This window comes from Salvia miltiorrhiza, chromosome 5, assembly GCF_028751815.1.
Source record: "Salvia miltiorrhiza cultivar Shanhuang (shh) chromosome 5, IMPLAD_Smil_shh, whole genome shotgun sequence".
Classification (NCBI taxonomy): domain Eukaryota; kingdom Viridiplantae; phylum Streptophyta; class Magnoliopsida; order Lamiales; family Lamiaceae; genus Salvia; species Salvia miltiorrhiza.
In genome coordinates this window covers 57,381,938-57,403,321 of record NC_080391.1, presented here as the reverse complement: position 1 = coordinate 57,403,321, position 21,384 = coordinate 57,381,938, and the positions used below count along the sequence as shown (strand labels likewise).

The following is a 21,384-nucleotide window of genomic DNA, read 5'->3' as shown; positions in this document are numbered from 1 at the left end:
TCATGCAATTCGGACGTGTATCGAGGGAGATATTGGCAAAACGGTCCGTCGGGGGACGGCGCTACGTCCCCTCCGTTTCCCAACCTATCATTGTCTGATTTGGTCAGTTCAAAGACCCTTGGAAATATTTTTAGGGTGGCAACGTGGGAGCATGATCAGAATTGAAATCCGTGTCTGTCGATTTTTGGGCGATTGATTCGCCAAGGCTATTTTAGCTACATTAAATGGTTCGGGGAGCCGAAATCTCAATTTTGGCACGGAAGCGGTTCGGCGAGGGAAATTCACCACAGGTTACCCATCATGAAAGATAACCAAGGGCCCAAGAATCATGCAAGTCATACGTGTAACGAGGGAGATATTGTCAAAACGGTCCGTCGGGGGGACGGCGCTACGTACCCTCTGTTTCCCAACCTATCCTTGTCTGATTTGGTCAGTTCAAAGACCGTTGGGAATATTTTTAGGGTGGCTACGTGGGAGCTTGATCAGAATTGAAATCCGTGTCGGTCGATTTTTGGGCAAGTGGTTTGCCAACGCCATTTTAGCTAAATTAAGTGGCTCGGGGAGCCGAAATCTCGATTTTGGCACGGAAGCGGTTCGGCGAGGGAATTTCATCTCATGTTCCGCATCATGAAAGATAATCAATGGCCCAAGAATCTTGCAATTCAGACGTGTAACGAGGGAGATATTGGCAAAACGGTCCGTCGGGGGACGACGCTACGTCCCCTCCGTTTCCCAACCTATCCTTGTTTGATTTGGTCCGTTCAAAGACCGTTGGGAATATTTTTAGGGTGGCTACGTGTGTGCATGATCAGAATTGAAATCCGTGTCGGTCGATTTTTGGGCTGGTGGTTCGCCAAGGCCATTTTAGCTACATTAAGTGGTTCGGGGAGCTGAAATTTGCAGCGATTCACGCATCTATGGAAACCTTATTCCGATCCCTACGGCCCGATGCAGCCGAAATTGACGTTCAACTTCCGCACAAAAAACTGGGCAAGAACGGGATATAACCCTTGACGAAAAACGCAGATCCCCACTGTTTTGGCCGTATCTCCTTCGTTACTTGACGGATTGGGACGATTCCCGTGCCGTTGGAAAGTTAAATTAGAGGTTCACAACAATCCTGACCGGTCCAAATCACATTTCCAATCCATTGAAAAATTGTCGGGCAGTTTGATCGGTAATCCACGCACCGAGCGATCTTGCCCTCCCGGCCCGAAGCGAGATGATTATTATTGTAGAGTAGACATAATGTTGAACATAACTCTATAAAGAAACATAGATAACTACGATGGAATTATATCGGTTATTATTGATTTGCAAATTTTTAAGGAGAGATTGTGGAGTAGACATAATGTTGAACATAACATTTTAATACCTTGATTATCGTTGACGGTTATTGTTTAAGTTCCAATGTCAAGAATTTTTATTTGTTTTGTCTTATGTAATGACGATTAATACAAGTTATGATGATTCTGTATCCAAAATTAGTAATCATAATATCATATATCGAGGGATGGAATAGTTTTTGTGCATGCTACTCAATTCAACACCAAGTATTAGTGATTTAGTTCCTTTGTAAACTCGTACTCAACTGCCAGAGGAAGTTTCCAACGTCATTAGTATCACATGTAGATAAGAGGCAGAATTTCTGGCAAATGAGTAATATATGAATGAAAAGCTAAGAGGCGATAATGAATGTGATGTTGTTCCAGTTTATTGTACATATAATACACAGCAGAGGTCTCCTCTCAGAGCTTAGCAAACAACGGTTTCCTTTTGTGAAGGTGAGCAGATATTGCTTCTTTTAAATCGTGTGAGAGCAGCACGGCGGAGTTCCATGTAGCAACATAATCCAGGCCTTGCTGCAACGCCATGTCCCTGCTCTCTATCAACACCCGCTTTGTTCCAATTATAGCAAGGGGCGACCTCCCAGCAATACCTAACAATCATACTCAATTTCAACAGATCCTGAATTAAAATTAAATAAATTTAGAAATTACCCTCAGCAACTTGAGCAACCCCTTTGTCCATGGCTGCTCTATCGCCGAAAACTTGCGAGACCAATCCCAGGCTCTTGGCCTCCGAACCGGAGAAGTGGCGCGCCGTGAGAGCCAGCTCCATCGCGTTCGCGAACCCAACGATGCCGGGGAGCCTCTGGAGCGTCCCCAGATCTGCGGTGATAGCGAGGTCCACCTCCTTCACCGAGAACTCCGCCTCCTCCGTGCAATACCTCAGGTCGCACGCCGTAATTATATCCACGCCTCCGCCGATGCACGCCCCGTGGACGGCCGCGATTACCGGCTTCCTGCACTCCTCCACCGCCGTCACGGCTCGCTGCATTGACTTGATCTGCCGGCGGAGCTTCTCCCGGGTGCGTCCCTCGTCCGCGGATCCGGTATCCATAGTAGTGGAGTTGAGGAGGTGGAGGTCGATCCCGGTGCAGAAGTGCTTCCCGGCGCCGGAGAGGACGATGACGGCGACCTCGGGGTTGCGGTCGAGGGAGGAGAGAGCATGGGGGAACTCCGTGAAGAAGTCGGCTGAGAGGGCGTTGCCGCGTGAGGGGCGGTTGATCAGCAGATGGAACACTCTTGAGTTGGGCGATTTCCGATTGATTTGCAGGGTTTTGTAATTGGGAATCACCTCTTCCATCTCCCCTTTTCTATGTTGATTTACTATTATTATTATTATTAGTAAATATATGTATATTGATGAGGATGGAGATAAGAGAAGCGAAGGCTATGTGGGCCTAGTTCGCGGCCCATTTTCTCACAATTCAAGGCCCATTAGAACGTCTTTTACTTGGAATTTTGAAAGGAATGCTTTTTTCCTTGATGTAATATCTCTACTATATTTTTTTTTTTTTTTTTTTTTTAAGGAAAGTAAATATTATAGAACGAAAAGGCACCAGTAGTACCAAGAAGATTACAAAATCATCGGGGATTCCTCATTCGACATCCACCTATGAAACCCAACTCCATCATTAACAAAACCAAAAATTCTACCCCAACTCCACACTCTAGCTTTGATTTCTCCAAACAAGTTTGCACTCTCCCATCTTTTGTTCTCAAATCTACTCTCATTCCGCATTTTCCAGATAAGCCAAGTAGTACAACACCAAAGAGCCATCAAGAGCTTCTTATTTTTTTTCCGGCCACTCAAACTAGTAAAGAACTGAAAGTGCGAGGGCACGTCATATGGCTGCGCCATGCTAACTCCGAGCCATTGAAAGATTGCTTCCCATACCTTTGAGGTCTTTGGACAGTGGATCAACACGTGGTTCGTGGATTCCTGCCGATGAAAACAGGCGTTACATCCCACCTCGACTTCACACAACATCACATTTCTTCTCGAGAGGTTGTCACACGTCGGAATTCTGTTCTTCAAAATTCTCCATGCGGTAAGCTTGACTTTGTTTGGAATAGGGATCTTCCACACCTTCGTACTCGTATCAGTTTCCTCCACCGCCTCCGTAGTCTCGTTTGCTTGATCTTTAATAGCTTCATAAGCGGACTTGGTTGTAAAGCCTCTCCCAGTGTCGCCATTCCATGTCCATCCGTCCTTGTTACCTGCACACAGATTAGTACCAGAAACAAGGCTAAGCAGCTCCGAAACTCCTTCCCTCTCTCTCTCAAACAGCTCTCTTCTCCACCTTAAATCCCAACACCATCCAGTATCGGTCCATTCCCCAACTTCACAGATTGCAGCTTCTTTATTCGCACTCAACTGAAAAAGTCTAGGAAAAGTAAACTTCAACGGCTTTTGACCAACCCACCACTGAGTCCAGAATTTAAAGGTCTTCCCATCCCCCACCTTTGGCTTCAAATTTTGAACAAACCAAAAATTGCTCGCCCCTCCCGCCGCAGAAACGATCTTCGGCCACCACCCATCTCTAAATCTACCTTTCCCCACGTTTTCCATACCTGTCTCTCCCCACTCAACCTCACCATAAATGGACCTAACAATTTTTGCCCAAAGCATGTCCCTTCCAGTAAGGTACCGCCACAACCATTTAACGACTAGTGCCTGATTAAACCACTCAATATTTTTAAGCCCCAAGCCTCCTTCATCTTTTGAAGCACAAAGCACCTTCCACTTCACCCAAGCAATCGCACTTTTACTAGCACCCCCTCCCCACAGAAAATTACCAAGTAAAGCATTTAGAGAACTCACAATTGATTTTGGTAAACAGGTAAAAGAGAGCTGATAAATCGGTATGGATTGAAGCACAGCCTTCACCAAGGTCACACGGCCCGCGAGAGAGAACTTCCCATTTTTCCACGAATCGATTTTCTTTCTCACCTTCTCAACCAAGTATTTCCAATCAGCAACCTTTTTGCCCTTGCTGCCCACTTTAATACCGAGGTAATTGAAAGGTAAGGAGCCCACATCACAACCCAAAACAGCCGCCATCCTCTCGATCGTATCCTCCTCGACCCCAACTCCGAAGAGACAGCATTTTTTGAAATTGACGGCAAGCCCTGATAGTAGCTGGAACACTCTGAGAATCATTTTAACTGCCACTGCATTTCTTTCATCATCCTCCATCAAGAAGACCGTGTCATCGGCGTATTGGAGGTGCGAAATTGAAATGTCATCATTTCCTACCTTTACCGGCTTAATCAGCTCCTTCTCAACAGCTCTCGTAATCAAAGAGTGGATCCCCTCCGCTGCAACAAGAAAGAGAAACGGGGAAAGCGGATCCCCCTGCCGTAATCCTCTTTCTAAACACACCTCACCAGATGGAGATCCATTTACCAAAATATTCGTCGTCGCCGAGGAGATACAACCTCTGATCCATTTCCTCCATAATGGCTCAAAATCCATTCTTTCAAGCATTAAATCCAAGAAATCCCACTCAACGGAGTCATAGGCTTTCGCGAAATCCACCTTGAAGATAATCCTCCCCTTTCTCTTCTTAGAAGCCTCCGCGATTGCTTCAGTTAGAACCACCACCCCATCTAGGATGTAACGGCCGCCAATGAAGGCACTCTGATTATCCGAAATAACTGAATCCATGACCTGTTTCATCCTATTCGCCAAAACCTTCGCAATGACTTTGTAGAGGCTACAAATAAGTGAAATAGGCCTAAACTCCTCAAGTGAGCAAGCTCCTTCTTTTTTAGGAATGAGAACGATGAATGAAGAGTTACATCCCCGAGGGATTTTGCCATTGGAGTGAAATTCAGTCATCACCTTTAAAAAATCTTTCTTGATAATCTCCCATGACGCTTTCCAGAACTTGAGGTTAAAGCCATCCGGTCCCGGGCTCTTGTCACCGTCACAGCTCCAAATGGCCTCTTTAATTTCTGATTCTGAAAAAGGTTTGATCAGCTCCGCATTATTTGCTGCAGAAATTTTTCGAGCAGTGAAATCTCCCGGTATCATAGGTAGGACGCGCGGCGTCTTCTTGAAGTGATTCTCGAAGAACGTTTTGACGTTCTCCTTAATGATCTTTGGATCCTCGATCCAGCAACCCCCAACATCAAGCCCTGCAATTTCATTCTTCTTTCTTCTCCCAACAATTGCTTTGTGATAAAAACTAGTATTCAGATCGCCCTCCTTGACCCATTTGACTTTCGTCTTTTGTTGGAGAAGACTACATTTTTCTTTGGATTTAAGGAAAATCTTTGCTCGTAATTCATTTCTCCTGATTGTCTCACTCTCCTCAAGACCAAAGGTGTCATCAAAAATGTCCAGCTCCTGAAGTTCATCCTTAAGATCTGTCAAGTCGTGCTCAATGTTGCCATAAATCCTCATATTCCACTCTTTCAACGCACTCTTCACCAATTTCAATTTCTCTTTGAACACAAAGCAACTCCATCCTTCAATCTTAGCTTCATCCCAAGATTTCCTTACCAACGCGCAAAAATCTGGGTGTGAGAGCCAAGAATTAAGGAACCTAAAAGGTTTGGGTCCCCAGTTCTTGGTTTTTGTAGTCAGGAAGATCGGACAATGGTCCGACACTGATCTCTGAAGCCCCCTTCCGACTGTGTCCGGCCATTCCTGCATCCATTTCTCGTTGACCATAAATCTGTCTAGTTTGCTCTTGCATCCTCCACCAGGTTGATACCACGTAAACTTTCTTCCCTGTGTTCTGATTTCCAGCAGATTACTTTGCCTAATAAAAGCGTCAAAAGACCTTGCATCTGCTTGATTAAAGACAGCACCTTTCCCCATCCTTTCTCCCGAATCACGCACTGCGTTGAAGTCGCCAAGAAAACACAGGCACGAGTCTTTGTTTTGAAGAGCAATGAGCTGTAATGTATCCCACAAAGATTCCTTTTCGGTGGTTCCCATGGGCGCATACACATTAACAAAACAACAATGCAGGCCTCCTTGTAGCCAAATCCCATTAACAATAACAGCCCCCGTCACGTTCCATTTACTAGTTGCCACAAACTTATCCTTGTTCCAGACCGATAGTATTCCACCCGATCTGCCTTCTGACTCCCTCACAGCCCAATCAAAATTACTCATCCCCCACCACTTATCACACATTGGGGAACAGAAAATTTCCATTTTGGTTTCCTGAACAAAACAAAAATCTAAAGCATTTTTCCTAACCAATTCTCCGATATCACTCTGTTTAATGGAACTCCCCAAGCCTCTAATGTTGTAAGATAAAATATTCATTAAGAACCTGTTTCAATATCACCCACGACCTTCGGATCTCCTGCCTTCGCTCTTTGCTCCTTTAATTGCTCGATCATGACCGCGTCTTGGTGATTGCTCGATAAACCCAACTTCTTGGCAAAGAGCCATGTTCTTGTATCTTCATCTCTGTCCGACTTCTCCCAATCCGCCTCAGTAGATCGCGAACCGCTTCCATTCTTACCCATCTCACCCTCTGATTCAATATCAGCAATGAAATTGCCCCAAACTTGATGCTGATTTTCGGTGGCTTTTGATTTATGAATTTTCTTCCTCGAAACTCCTCCTCGTCTGTTCACCGTTCCTTTCTTATAAACAACCCCCGCAGTGAGAGAATCTGATACCCTCGAGGGATCGCACTCCTCCCCCTCAAGTTCATTTTGAAATTCCTTCTCTTTCTCGTTTCTACTCCCTTCGTTGATCTCTCTACCTCTACTCTCTGGCTCATTTGAAGGTGATTTATCAATCCCTTTGGAGGAAACCATCTGGACTTGGCTCCCTTTATCTGTGCCAGAGTAATGTGGGAACGGGCCATTAGTTTCCACAACCTTCCTCTCAAGTTCTGAGACGCCGTTTTTTTGAGTAACCGAATCATTTCCTTCACCGTCCTCTGTTTCCGACTCGACGATGGAAGCCTTCGCCGGAGACTGTGAGATATCTAGTAAAGAACATTCTGAGTCAGCATCTTCGTCCAAAGACCACTCCTCCTCCTCCGGGGAAACGAAATTATCGGGCATTTCTTCCACCCGGATTTGGAACGAAGCACCGTCGATTTTACATTTCATGATGTTTCCAATAGAGTTGAACCCAGTAGACATCTGTATATAAGCCACGTCCAGCCTCTCTTTCGTTCTTGTTTTTTCTTCAATTTTCAGAAGCAACCCGAACCTCGCGCTTGCCGTACTGAAGAAACGGGAATTCCAAACATGTAGCGGGACTCCGGTCCATTTAGTCCAGACAACTCTTTGATAGTTGATATCCACAGATTTCCAAGGCCTCCACCACTGCAACCAGAAGTCTCTCCATTCGTTGAGCTTATTGAGATTTTCCTCGGTCGTCTGCTCGTTGCTGCTTTGGATTAGGACCATGTTGCCACCGAGGGAGTTCAACTTAAAACAACCTGCGCATTCACTATTTATTTCCTCTCGAACTTCCTCCCAGAGAAACTCAGATTTAATGTAACCTGTAAAAGCCCCATTAAGCCAAACCAGGTCTTCTTCCGTCGTCTGGAACTGTAAGGTTTCGTCATCAAGTTCTTTATCATCTTTAGCACCTGTAAGAGCTTCCTTAAACGAGACACCTGCGTGTCTGTTATACACTTTCATGTTGCATTGCTGGATCTGTTTCAACTTTTTTTCTTTGACGCTATTCTGCTCATTCCTTCTCTTCTCATCATCCCTTTCGAATTTAGGCTTATAAACTCTAACCTTATAACTGCCAATCCAAAGTTTGTTCAGGTCCTCCAGTAAAGTCTCAGACCTCTCCACCTTTTCAAATCGAACAAAGCCGAACGGTCTTCCCCAAAGATCTCTCTTCCTTGGGCAGTATACATCCACCGTCTTCGCAACCGTCTCGAACTTACGTCTTAGAAAATCAATGCTGCAATCCTCTGGGATGTTGTTAAAGAAAAAGGTTGTAGTGCCTTCACGTTCATTCGAACTCCAATCTCTCCTTCCATTCAAACTGCTCCGGTTCCAGCTTCTTGCTGGTTTTCTCTCGACATGTTTGGGACCAATCCCTCTTCTTCTCACCTCTCTCCACTCTCTCTCCCTCTCTCTAGGCTCCATTGTAGAGTTTATCACTGTTTTTAGGAAGTAATCAACTACAACGAGCAATACATCAATCAAACAAAAACAACTGTAAGGTAAGCTCTGTCCTTAACTTTGCTAATTTCAGTTCAAATCTACTCCATTCGTTTCAACATGGCACCTTCAATTCATTTCATTTATTATACAATACGTTCAACCCCAAGAACAACCCATCTGCTTGAAAACTTTGAAGGTAATTTGCTATCTCAATTGCTCAATTCAATTCGCATCCATATCAACTGAACATCACCCGAGATAAGGAAGTAGAACTTAGCTTTAAAAGAAGAAGGACTGACTGCCCGTTCGGTTGGGATAAAGCGACGTGACAGCAGCGACGATTGGTCGCGGGTGAGCGGCACGGCGCGGTGGGCGTGGCCGGCAGGTGTTTCTGGGCGGCGGATCTATGGCGACGGCGGGCCGGCAAAGACCTCTGGGCGGCGGATCTGCTCAGGAGAACTCAGCTATTTCGATGCTTCTGTACTGCTATTTCTGGAGGAGTTACTCTAACGATCTGGAGTCATCGCCATCGGGAAAGAGCAGCGGATCAGGGGAGAAGACGATCTATTCGTCGAGCCCGTAACCGAACCCGAACCCGGGCCAAGCGGGGTGCGAGAGGGGGCAGATCGTGTTCTTGGAGGGGGAGGGGGTGAGGAGGTTTGAGCTGGAGGATCTGCTGAGGGCGTCGGCGGAGATGCTCGGAAAAGGCGGGCTCTGGAACGGCGTACAAGGCGGTTTTGGACGACGGGAATAAAGAACAATATTTTTTTCCAAGTGCATTAATTAATTTTAACAGTAGATGCACGGCGTTGAATAACTATATTAAAACAAATTAAATTAATTTTAATGACAATTTTGTGATTTTTCAAAAATAAATGATCTATGATTGGAATGGTTGGTAATGTTTTTTTTCCATTCTAATATTGCCTATTTTTTTTCCGCCAGTCTTACGTTTTTTAGGAAATGCATTCTTTTTTTTGTAGTTTTCTTTTTTTTTCTTTTACAAAAATAGTGTAATTTGACTAATTGTAAAATAAAAAATATACATATTAAATTAAAAATATATATGAAATTTTTTAAATTAATACATACTTATATATATAGGGCTAGAATAAAAACACTCTTAAGTGTATAAAATATAAATGATTTTCAGCCCTTAGAGCACTCCCAGCAGATCACTTAAATGCATCACTAACTCTAAATTTAGGCTAAAACAATTGAAAATGAGATAAAAAAATGCATCCAACAGATCCCCTAAATTGGATGGGGCCCACAAAAAATTTTACACCTCCCTAAATTCAATCTTAAATTTACACCCACCCTAAAATTATTTTAAGCTTATAATTAGTAGGACCCACACATAATTATTGTTTTTATGTAGAAAATAGGAGATCTGGTGTATACATTTATAAAATTGAGATCCTAAAATTAAATAGGGAAGCTTTAGGGAGGAATATAGGAGCATAATTTTGGGATTTCTGCTGGGAGTGCTCTTAGATCATCAAGATCTACGGTTGATTCGTAACCATGTTGGATGAATTCGTGGTCCTGAGTTCGAATCCCAAAGGTAACAAAAATTTATTTTTCGCAATTCGTAACCATGTTGGATAAAATTCGTACATTAAAAAACGTTTATATTTTATACACTTAAGAGTGTTTTTATTTTAGCCCACCCCTATATATATATATATATATATATATATATATATATATATATAGGGTTGGGTTCCGGTGGATCCCTATGCTTATAATAGATCCGTAGATCCAAATCTAGACCACACATTTATGACATGTGGCGCATCAAGATGGTGACACGTGGCAAGGCATTTGAAGGCAAAATCTGGAGAGGGGTAAAATTGGAATGTAATTTTCGAAATTAAAAAAAAAATAGATTTTCTCAAAATAGGTATATTTTAGATGCATAAAGTTTCATACGAGAATGCATGAACTTTCATATAAAAATGCATAAAGTTTCATATAAAAATGCATAAGATTTCACCCCACCCCAACCCCACCCCCCACACCCCTGAACCCCACCCCACCCCCACCCACCCCCTACCCCCCCTCCCCCCCCAAAAAAAAAATTATTTTTTTAAAAACTGATTTTCTGACCACTGACCCACCCCCCACCCACCCCCCTACCAAAAAAAAATTTTTTTTTTTTATTTTTTTTTTTCTCAAAAACTGATTTTCTGACCACTGACCCCCCCCACCCCACCCCCCAAAAAATTTTTTTTTTTTGAAAATCAGTTTTTAAAAAAATAAAAAAACAAATTTTTGGGGGGTGGGGGGGGTGGTGGGGGTGGGCCAGCAATCAGAAAATCAGTTTTTGAAAGAAAAAAAAATTTGGGGGTGGGGGTGGGTGGGGGTGGGGGTGGGGCAGGGGTGGGGTGGCGAAACTACCAGATTTATTAAAATGAAATGCATGTTTTGTATAATTTAATGCATTTTTATGTGAAAACTTTATGCATTTTGTTTGATTTTATATACATGTGAAACATGCCTATTTTTGGGGGGTGGTAATGGGGAGGGTTGGGGGGTGGTGTGGGCTGGATTGGGGGGGTGGTATGGGGTGGGGTGGTGAAAATACCAAAACTCGAAAAATTAAATGCATTTTTCTGTTCAAAGTTATGCATTTCATGTGAAAACTTTATGCATCTTTGTGTGAAACTATATGCATCTAAAATATATCTATTTTGAGAAAATCTAAAAAAAAATATTTTTTTTTAATTATTAAATCCGAAAATTACATTCCAATTTTACCCCTCCAGATTTTGCCTTGGAATCCTTGCCACGTGTCACCATCTTGATGCGCCACATGTCATAAATGTGTGGTCACGATTTGGATCTAGGGATCTATTATAAGCATTGGGATCTATATGATCTCATTCATATATATATATATATATATATATATATATATATATAGGGTGTGGTTCTAGAGAGAACTACATAATTTGTGAGAACGGGAGAACCATCAAATCTAATGCATCCACTGTAAAAATTAATGCATTCGCTGTTAAAATTAATGCACTAAAAAAATTTAAAAAAAAATGCTCCCTTCAGGATTCGAACCCAGGATCTGCATTCATCCAACAAGATGATGCATCCACCGTAGATCTTGATGATCGAATGGCTGAAAATGGTTCTCCGTCTTCTTTTATTTATGGTTCTTTCTTGAACCTCTCCCTATATATATATATATATATATATATATATATAGGGGAGGGCTAGAATAAAAACACTCTTAAGTGTATAAAATATAAATGATTTTCAGCCCTTAGATCATCAAGATCTACGGTTGATTCGTAACCCTGTTGGATGAATTCGTGGTCCTGGGTTCGAATCCCAAAGGTAGCAAAAAATTATTTTTCACAATTCATAACCATGTTTGATGAATTTGTAACCATGTTGGATAAAATTCGTACATTAAAAAATATTTATATTTATATTTTAGAGAAGTTAGAAATTTTAAGCATATTTTTTTTTCTCTCTTATATATTACTCCGTCCGTCGATAAAAAGAAGTCACAATTTTTCATTTCCGTCCGTCCTAGCATTTTCTGAAATAATACCACTAACTAGCAACTATTACCCTTAACATTTCTACAATTGTCATTCATAGATCCACCATTTTTAATTTGTCATTTCTTTAATTAATTTATTTTCCATTTTTTTAAATCATTTCCCCACTCACTAAATAAACAAATAATTTTCTTAACACCCATACCAACTTTCCTCATGACATATTTACGTGGAGCGAATGGAGTATATAATAACAATTATAATTTTTTAAAAGTAATAATTGTAATTAGTCAGCCTATTTTGCAAACTTGTGTTTTTAAAGATTAATTTTATGAAGTGTTAATTAAAACTTTTATTTTATTAATATACTACTTTATTCTTTTATAGTACAATTATGAATATTGTATAAAATATATTTAAATTTTATTTAGATTTCTTTTCTAATTATATATATATATATATATATATATATATATATATATACACACATTATTTTAATTAAAATTATTACATGTGCATTGTATAGAAGACAAATTTAGTTATAATTAATACTCCCTCCGTCCACGAAAGAACTTCTTATCTTTCCTTTTTGGGACGTCCACAAAAGAACTTCCTACCTATTTTTGGACTATATCCCATCACTTAATTATAATCCTCTTACTTTTCACTTTTCACAACTCTCAATATTAATTATAACACCTTTTCACCACTCCCAATACACTCAACTACCTTTTATCCACTCTCAATACACTCAACAATATTTTTTCTTAAAACCTGTGCCACTCTCTTCTAGAAAGTTTTTTCATGGACGGAGGGAATAATTATCATCTCTAACTCTCCTTTTGTAGTGGTGACGGCGCCGCCGAAAAAAGTAATGATCGTGGGTGTCTATATTTAGCAACCAATCTCTGGCATCATCAATCATCACATAGTATATAATACAACTGAGTTTTGCGTATGATATTCAAACTCGTATATAATTAGTCTTGGTGGTACGGGGTAAATAAGAATTATTGATGCAATACTGATATATATGAATAAAGTTGATACAATAAATTATAATATTAAGCATTAAGGTGCGCAAACAAGTAAGGGCAGAGGTGGTTGGACTGCAACGGTTATTGCGCAAGGTAGAGCAGCCGCGGCGGCGGGGATCTCAACAACCTTAATGTTAATTAGATTGTGATCAGTAGCAGTAGGGGCTTTGTCTTTGATTTCCATTTGCAGGGGCTTCTTGTTTCGGAAAATCCCATACACCAACATTTGTAACATTCCCAAGAAAAATCCCATCACATTCGGGAGCTGCACCAACGTATGTCATTAATTAATTACTATAATTAAGAGGAATTAATTAATGAGCAGAGCACTCACCGCCACACATAAATCCTTTTGGAACAAACCGTAGCCGAACCACATCACTGCGCTCAGTGTCAAGAAAAATGACAACGGAAATGGCATGAATTCCACGCTTCGCGTTCGGACAACTCGAAACTTGGCGCGTAATTAATTAATTAATTAATTGTCATATTATATATATAAATATAGAAAAAGAAAAGAAAAAAGTAGTAGGAGTATTAATTATACCACAATGCTTAAGGGAGCTGCAAAAACACAGACGGAAACAGCGACACAAATCCATCCAACCACCTGAGCTCGGGTGTTGCCCTCGAATATGAAGAATGTCACCGCAAATATCACAAAAAGAAGCCCCACATTCATCAACCCCAGGATCTTGCCAGTATGACTCTGAAATTAAGTAATTATATAAATATGCATGTACTATATATATAAATTAAATAAAGAGGAATGGATCCTACCCTAGCTTTGTTGGAAGCATAAATGAGGAAGATGAAGATGTAGGCAGTCTCAATTAGGCATCCGAATGAATTGATGGAGATGAGAAGCATAGTATTTGTCTTGAGCAACGCATAATACATCCACAGCATCGATGAGAAGAGGGCCACTGCATAAGGCAGTGAATCGAATCCCATAGTAGATTTTTCCTTGTAAATCCGGATGAATGTTGGCCTGCATGTATATATTTACTTTATTAATTTATTTATTTTTTCTCAATTACTCACTTCCTTACAACTATCAACTTACACTGGAGCCAGGTACACCAAGACTGAAATAATGTTACCTGCACAGCCAAAATATTAATAAATAAATGCATATATATCTAGTTGAACAAATCACAACCCAAATGTTGCATGATTTTATATATTCAAAAATTAAGTATGAAAATCGACATGAGATGAGTTATTTATACCTAAGATGCCGAATGTGAATGCCCAGGGATGATGAATGTCGAAGAGAGCCATATATGAGTGGTAGCTGGCCGGCGAAGGCTCTCTAATTAGTCTCTCTCTAATTAGCTAGTTCATGCAGAATATGGGATGACTGCTTATGATACATATATAGAGAGAGGTGGGAGAAAGAGAAGTCATCTTTGTTGCATGACATGTGGAAAAATTAGTAGGTGGCGTACGATAAAATCATTCAGCCTGCCTCACGTGCCCTACCACCTCATTCTTACGTATCTCCACCTCGGACGCTGCGGCATATACATACATGCATTCCAACTACCTACTTAATTAGCCAAATTAATTATAATAACCCTACTTAATTATGATACTTACATTTTGAATTAATATATAAAAATTAAATAAAATAAGTTGTGTCACTCAACTCAATTCATAAAGTAGAGTTAATAATTAAGGTATGATACGTAAGAGAGGATGGCGTTGTTGTCACGCGGAATGGCGATATTTGTGGTGGCATAAAGCAGTTTGCAGTGGTAAATTAAGGAAAGAGGGATGATGAGAGGTTCACGTGATACCCCACACACATTTAAGCACAAACACCCACCCCTTAAATCATCATCTATCGATCCCACACAAATTTAAGCACAAAACACGCACCCCTTAAATCATCATCTATACTAGTCAGGTTTTTTTTTTTTGGAACAAACATTCGAGATGAGGGTTAGACAGACCCCGGCCATAATCTATAAATTAAAACATCAATCAATATCTCATACATGACGTTGTCCCAAAGTGACAATGCCCAACAAAAACCACAAAGAAAAACGGACATCAGGTAGAGCAAAATCATATATAGGTATAGCCCAAAAATAACTACATTCATAAGACAAGGAAAACAACATAAAAAAAGAACAGACTCAAAACAAACTAACTATCAACCTGATATTTGAATCTAAAATTAGGATAATCAATTTGATCCATCATAACCAGAATAAGAAAATAATGAAAAGCAGAAAAACAATCAAAAATAATTCAATGCTTAGACCTAATGTCCTCTTCTAACCATAAAGTCAGCATGCATGCCGATTTTCTTCGCAGTGAATATAAGTGAAACGAATCTATCGATGCCAAATAAGCAAATTTCCCTCTCCTAGCCGATCGATTTTCACCATCATATATTACTCCATATACATGCATATTCATTTATTTTCCACTATAATTACCATTAATCTCGATTTTTAATTTGTGGTCGGAACTGTAACGTACGCATATTATATATAATATGTATACCTGATGTCCAAAAATCTTTTCCCATGTAGGGATTAGCAACACATTATTAATTAATGGCTTTGCTTCCTCCACCTTCATTTCTTGCCCCATATTCAGATGATTTAATGACTTATGCGTCCTCACTCACTTTTAATTTCTTTTTCTCCTTGATTCCATGCCCATTTGGAGCGCGCGGTTACGTATTCAGAATTGTAGTGACACAGAAGAATGATATTTATGCTCTCAGATGCCGTTATTTTTTGTATGCATCTACGGGTTTATATTATATGTGAATGCTAGCTATCCACAACTTCTTAATAGAGTAGACTGAATTTAAATTTTATACATATTGAAATATTTCGATATTCATTATTAAATCATTTTGGACTTGACCAATTTTAAATTGAGCTTAATATATTGATAAATTAATCTAAGAAAAAAAATTGAGCTGGGAGCCTCACCCGGCCTCCAAATATTCTTTATTTTTATTTTATAAATCTAGTGATTCATCGGAAATTTGCACTACGGCCCATCACAACTACAATATGGATGCATTTTAAAGAAATTACGTAATTTCCTAAAAAAAATTAAGGGATAATTGCGTGAAAATACACAAACTTTGCCAAAAATCCATATTTGACGCGAAGTTAAGATTTTATATTTTAATACACCAACTTTCGTTATTGTCCAAATTTGACACGACTTAATTCTTAAAAATTCAAAAAACAACCCCTTTTTGTAAATAATTATACAAAGACCCACTTATGTTATTATTTGGAACATTTAAACCAAAATAAGATATATCCTTATGATGTTTTCTTTTAATCTTTGATCCGCGCCTAAAATGGTTTAAAAGAAAACATCATAAGGAAATATCTTGTTTTGGTTTAAATGTCCCAAATTATAACATAAGTGGGTCTTTGTATAATTATTTACAAAAAGGGATTGTTTTTTGAATTTTTAAGAATTAAGTCGTGTCAAATTTGGACAACAACGAAAGATGGTGTATTAAAATGTAAAATTCTAACTTCGCGTTAAATATGGATTTTTGGCAAAGTTTGTGTATTTAGGTGCAATTTTCTCAAAAATTAAAAATAATTCATAATATTACTCAACATGTACATGTATAATTATAAAAGAGAGAAATTAATTAAGTACTAAAAATACTATATTGGTAACGAACTTTCCTCTTTCATTATATATTTTTTATCATTCATATATAAGTGTCGTTCTTTCACACAGTAATACCTTCATTTAAAAAAAAGGGTTATTAGTCTGTAAATACACGAACTTTTTATATTTTTTGAAATTTAACATGACTTTTATTTTTAGTCCACAAATACACGAACTTAGCATTTTTTCTAATTTTTGACATCGATCTGAAAAAAAACTCTATTTATTGTTGTGGTGGAGGCCGAAATACATGACGTGGACTACGGAATATGCACTTGAATAGAGTAATTTGATTCATTATGTTGATTAGAGAGTGAATGACATGATATACTAGCCTTCACGTTAATAGTAAATTAGAATTTTTTCTTGTCGATGTCAAAAATCAGAAAAAATGTTAAGTCCGTGTATTTGTGGGCTAAAAATAAAAGTCATGTTAAATTTCAGAAAATATAAAAAGTTCGTGTATTTACAGACTAATAACCCTAAAAAAAATGATGCATAGATCCGCCCCTATATATACCTAGGGACGTGGACCCCACAAATTTTGCATAAATACGTAAGCGTAAGCCACGTCAACACCAAACAGCATACAGTAGTCCCATTCCCATCTCCTCACTATTAGAATTAATCATCGATCCCAATGGTTCAAATTAACTTGTGGGTAAATGAAGTGGTCATCGCATAGTGTATAGGAAATGTGGTGTGTTGGGCTAAATCTCGCGGCACACGTGAATTATATAAAGATCGATGATATGATTAATATATTAGTCGACAAGTGACGTATGTATATATGTTAATTCCAAGTGTCAATATCAAGCAAATAATTGTGGTGACGCAATGAGATAGCTAGCTAGTATGATTAGGGGGCAAAATCAGAGCAATCATTTGGTTGCAAGATTAAGATGGGTGGAGGAATTATAACGATTGATTAATGCATGCATATTTCATCACTTCTACATTTGGCAGCTCATCCATTTCCCTTCCAAACTTGTTTCAATTCCAGATATATATGTATATGTATGTATACTCATAAGTCATAAAACACCAAAATATGCAGTAACTAGGATTGGTTGCATCCATTTGTGGGTGTGTTTGTGTGGCTACAATATAATTCATTATTCTTGTGCACATTGCCAATAATTCAATTTACAGGGCCAACAAACTTTTATTATATATTTTCTGAGATTTAATATCACTTTTATTTTCTGGCCATAAAAACATGAATTTATTATTTTTTCTGATTTTTGACACCAACAAAAAAAAAATTCTAATTTATTATTGATGTGAAAGTCGTAATATCATATCATTCACTCTCCAATCAACATAATGAATACAATTATTCTATTCAACTGCATATTTTGTAGTCCACGTTATGTATTCCGACCTTCATGTCAACTGTAAATAGAATTTTTCTTTATTAGTGTCAAAAATCAGAAAAAAAAACGTTAAATTCATGTATTTGTGGATAGAAAATAAAATTCATGTTAAATTTCATAAAGTGAGAAAATATATAAAATGTGTGTATTGAGAGGCTAATAATATATATACCCAACTTAAACACGACAAATTAATATAATGTAACAAAGAAACTACACTCCCAATTCGCAGAGAGTCGGTAGATTACGTGCAAGTAGAGAGTCCGTTCGCGCGTATAATAAATAATTAATCACAAAGGCTTGTTTACGTGCATTAGTTGGCTGCTCACATCTCTAGCTCATCATAGTATCATTCTAATTTAGTAGTAGTAATTTGAATGAGAACTAGCATGTCAGTTTTTTTTTTTTATTATTACTATTACTTTTTCTACTTATGAAAATAGGTTATAATTAAGTGAGAGCAACACGAGTTTTAAGAAGAATTAGTTATTTATTTAGTGAATGGAAAAAATAGTTCTATAATTTTTTTTAGAAAAATAGAGAGAGTCATGTAAGAGAATTAACTTCACAAATTAAAAATTGGTGACAAAAAAATTATTAAAATATTTTTTTATGGACGAATGAAAATAATAAATTAAAACCTATTTTTATGAATAAGAGGAATTATTATTATTATTTCTTTCATTTCGCAAAATCTAATCAGTATATAATTCACGGCGCACATCCCACAGTATATCCTCTCGTCATGCTATTGCCTACCAATTGTTTAGTTGAGATGGCACAGCCACATAAAAAGTGGCCATCATAAGTTGTGTAGGAATATGATGATAACAAGTCAAGATTAATATATGTATGCATGCATCATGCATGTACACATTGCGGTTTCATTTGATGCGGTTTGGCATCAAAATTAAATCAAACCGTAAAATACGATTTGATAATTTTTTGAAATCAAATTAAAGTGTATTAATACTAAAATTAAATCATCAAATTGTATTCATACGATTTAATGGTGTGCGATTTTCTTATTTCGAAGTAATAAAAAGATCTTCAAAAATAATAAAAATATTAAGAAGTATTCTAAAACTTAAATGAAATGATTTTAATTTATGTGTATTTTTAAGGATAAAATAGCACTTTTTATAAATAATCAAGAAGTTGTATAAACTTCACATCTTCAACATACTTCAACTTATGTGATAGAACCAACAATCCAACATTAATATTGTATGAAAAAAAGATGACAATAATTAATAGCGCATGTAATGAGTAATATATAGTTATCTGTACTATTTCTTGCATCTTTTTTTAAACATAACTAAATAAGTGTGCAACAAATTACTAAACTAATAATAATAATAATAATAATAATAATAATAATAATAATAATAATAATAATAATAATAATAATATACGGTTTACAGTTTGGTTTAATCTATAATTTTAAAAAATCAAACCTAAACCATAAACTATATTTTTTCTAACATATAAACCAAACCATATTTTTCAAACCATAAACCAAATCCAATCGCATAAATATGGTTTAGTTTGATTTGATCTACGGTTTAAACTAAATTGTGAACACCCCCACGGACATCCAACTTTGTAAATTAGTTATTTCATGTGTTTCTCTAAGTATATATATTAGCAGGGCCGATCCTATATCTCATAGGAATCTAAGCAAAAATTAGAAAATTGACCCTTATAATTTTATTTTTATATTGACGATACAATAATAATATATTAACATAATTTTTTTTTTCAGCCAATTATTCAAAAAAAAAATTCAATCAAAAGATAAGAAAAGATAAGGTATAGTAAGAATTCAACACTAATGGTATGATCTAAATAACGAAAAGAATTTTCATAAGACGAAGCTTTGTAAATAAGTACCTTATTGTTAAGCAAAAGTAATTTTTATACATATACTAAGAGCACTCCCAGCAGAAATCCCAAAATTATGCTCCTATATTCCTCCCTAAAGCTTTCCTATTTAATTTTAGGATCTCGATTTTATAAATGCATACACCAGATCTCCTATTTTCTACATAAAAATAATAATTATGTGTGGGCCCTACTAATTATAAGCTTAAAATAAATTTAGGGTGGGTGTAAATTTAAGATTGAATTTAGGTGGGTGTAAAAAATTTTGTGGGCCCCATCCAATTTAGGGAATTTGCTGAATGTATTTTTTATCTCATTTTCAATTATTTTAGCCTAAATTTATAATTAGTGATTGATGGGTGTGTTTTAGTTATTTATATTCGTGTTGTTTGCCATGGATTATATTCGATATTACCCATGTTGTGGTGCTTTTGGCGCAGGAATTAGATGGATTGGAGATGGATCTCGTGGATGCAAAGAGATGGTGAAAGTCGAGATTTTTGATAAAGAATTGCATGAATTTTGGAGGAGATTAGAGATTGGGCTTGAAGTTAATTATTTTAGATTTAATTAAAGTCTAATACTCTTATTTAAATTATTTTTTGGGGTTTTGTTTTGTAAAAGGCCGAGAAGCCCATGTTATAGGGCTGATCGGTACTTTAGGGATTTTAATCCCATATATATTTGCAAAAGATAGAAACAGCCGCACACTTTTTAGCTTTAAGTTAGGACTCTAATTAGTTTTAGCAAGAGCCGCAAGTTTAGAGGGATTAGGAATTAGAGTTTGACTTTGATTAGGGCATTACATATATTTTCTTTTAAGCTTTTGATCAGACGTTTATTTTCATGCATGGAAGTTAAGTTTAGGTTTATTTGCTTAACTTGATACAGCCGCACTTTTTGAAATTGATAGCTATAGTTAACTTTATTCATGCAACTTTCCCTTCATGCAATTTGATTCTTTCTACGTATTTTAGTATTGATTTCATAGCTTGTTTCGTTTATTTTATTCATGTTTAATTTTATTTATTTGATTGTTTTTATTTTAAGCATGAGTAGCTAAATCTTTTAATTCGGCGAGAATAATGAAACTCTAATTTAATGATCTGTGAGACCTAATTGGTTTAAAATTGGTTCCTATTGATTTCGATTTATTCCTAGGGTTTAAAGATAATTTTGATTTTATTTAAGTCTGGCCAACTTAAGTTTAATTGGATTACAGTCAATTAGCACCTCCAATCCGTAATTGTTGGAATAGGGCTGATTAGTGATAAAACTACCATGTTCGTAGTAGGAATTAATTGGTATATTAATTATTACTAGCGTATCTAGGATAATTGATATAAACTGGGTTCCTTCATCTTAATGCTATTAGAATATTAAATCTAGGTCTGGCGTCTCCAGCTAGGTTATATTTTAATAAGGGAAATAAGCAGGT

General features: G+C 37.5%; 2 protein-coding genes across 2 annotated transcripts; both read right to left on the bottom strand.

Moving 5' to 3' along the window:
- Positions 1-1,645: 1,645 nt before the first annotated feature.
- On the bottom strand, positions 1,646-2,826 carry LOC131025443 (delta(3,5)-Delta(2,4)-dienoyl-CoA isomerase, peroxisomal). Its single transcript, XM_057955226.1, has 2 exons — positions 2,001-2,826; positions 1,646-1,939 (listed from the first exon to the last, which is right to left on the bottom strand). Exons 1-2 carry the CDS (start codon positions 2,647-2,649, stop codon positions 1,749-1,751), a joined length of 840 nt encoding a protein of 279 aa, XP_057811209.1. The 5' UTR covers positions 2,650-2,826; the 3' UTR covers positions 1,646-1,748.
- A 10,154-nt stretch (positions 2,827-12,980) lies between these two features.
- On the bottom strand, positions 12,981-14,513 carry LOC131025442 (bidirectional sugar transporter N3-like). Its single transcript, XM_057955225.1, has 6 exons — positions 14,250-14,513; positions 14,084-14,120; positions 13,798-14,008; positions 13,565-13,726; positions 13,352-13,471; positions 12,981-13,282 (listed from the first exon to the last, which is right to left on the bottom strand). Exons 1-6 carry the CDS (start codon positions 14,299-14,301, stop codon positions 13,052-13,054), a joined length of 813 nt encoding a protein of 270 aa, XP_057811208.1. The 5' UTR covers positions 14,302-14,513; the 3' UTR covers positions 12,981-13,051.
- Positions 14,514-21,384: the final 6,871 nt, after the last annotated feature.

Bases quoted from the DNA above. Each gene is read 5' to 3' on its own strand.
- LOC131025443 (XM_057955226.1), bottom strand. From the start codon at position 2,649: ATGGAAGAGGTGATTCCCAATTACAAAACCCTGCAAATCAATCGGAAA. The intron at 1,940-2,000 runs GTAATTTCTAAA...TATGATTGTTAG, and splicing joins GGTTGCTCAAGTTGCTGAGG to GTATTGCTGGGAGGTCGCCC.
- LOC131025442 (XM_057955225.1), bottom strand. From the start codon at position 14,301: ATGGCTCTCTTCGACATTCATCATCCCTGGGCATTCACATTCGGCATC. The intron at 13,727-13,797 runs GTAGGATCCATT...ACTTAATTTCAG, and splicing joins ATGCTTCCAACAAAGCTAGG to AGTCATACTGGCAAGATCCT. The intron at 13,283-13,351 runs GTGAGTGCTCTG...ACGTTGGTGCAG, and splicing joins AAAAGGATTTATGTGTGGCG to CTCCCGAATGTGATGGGATT.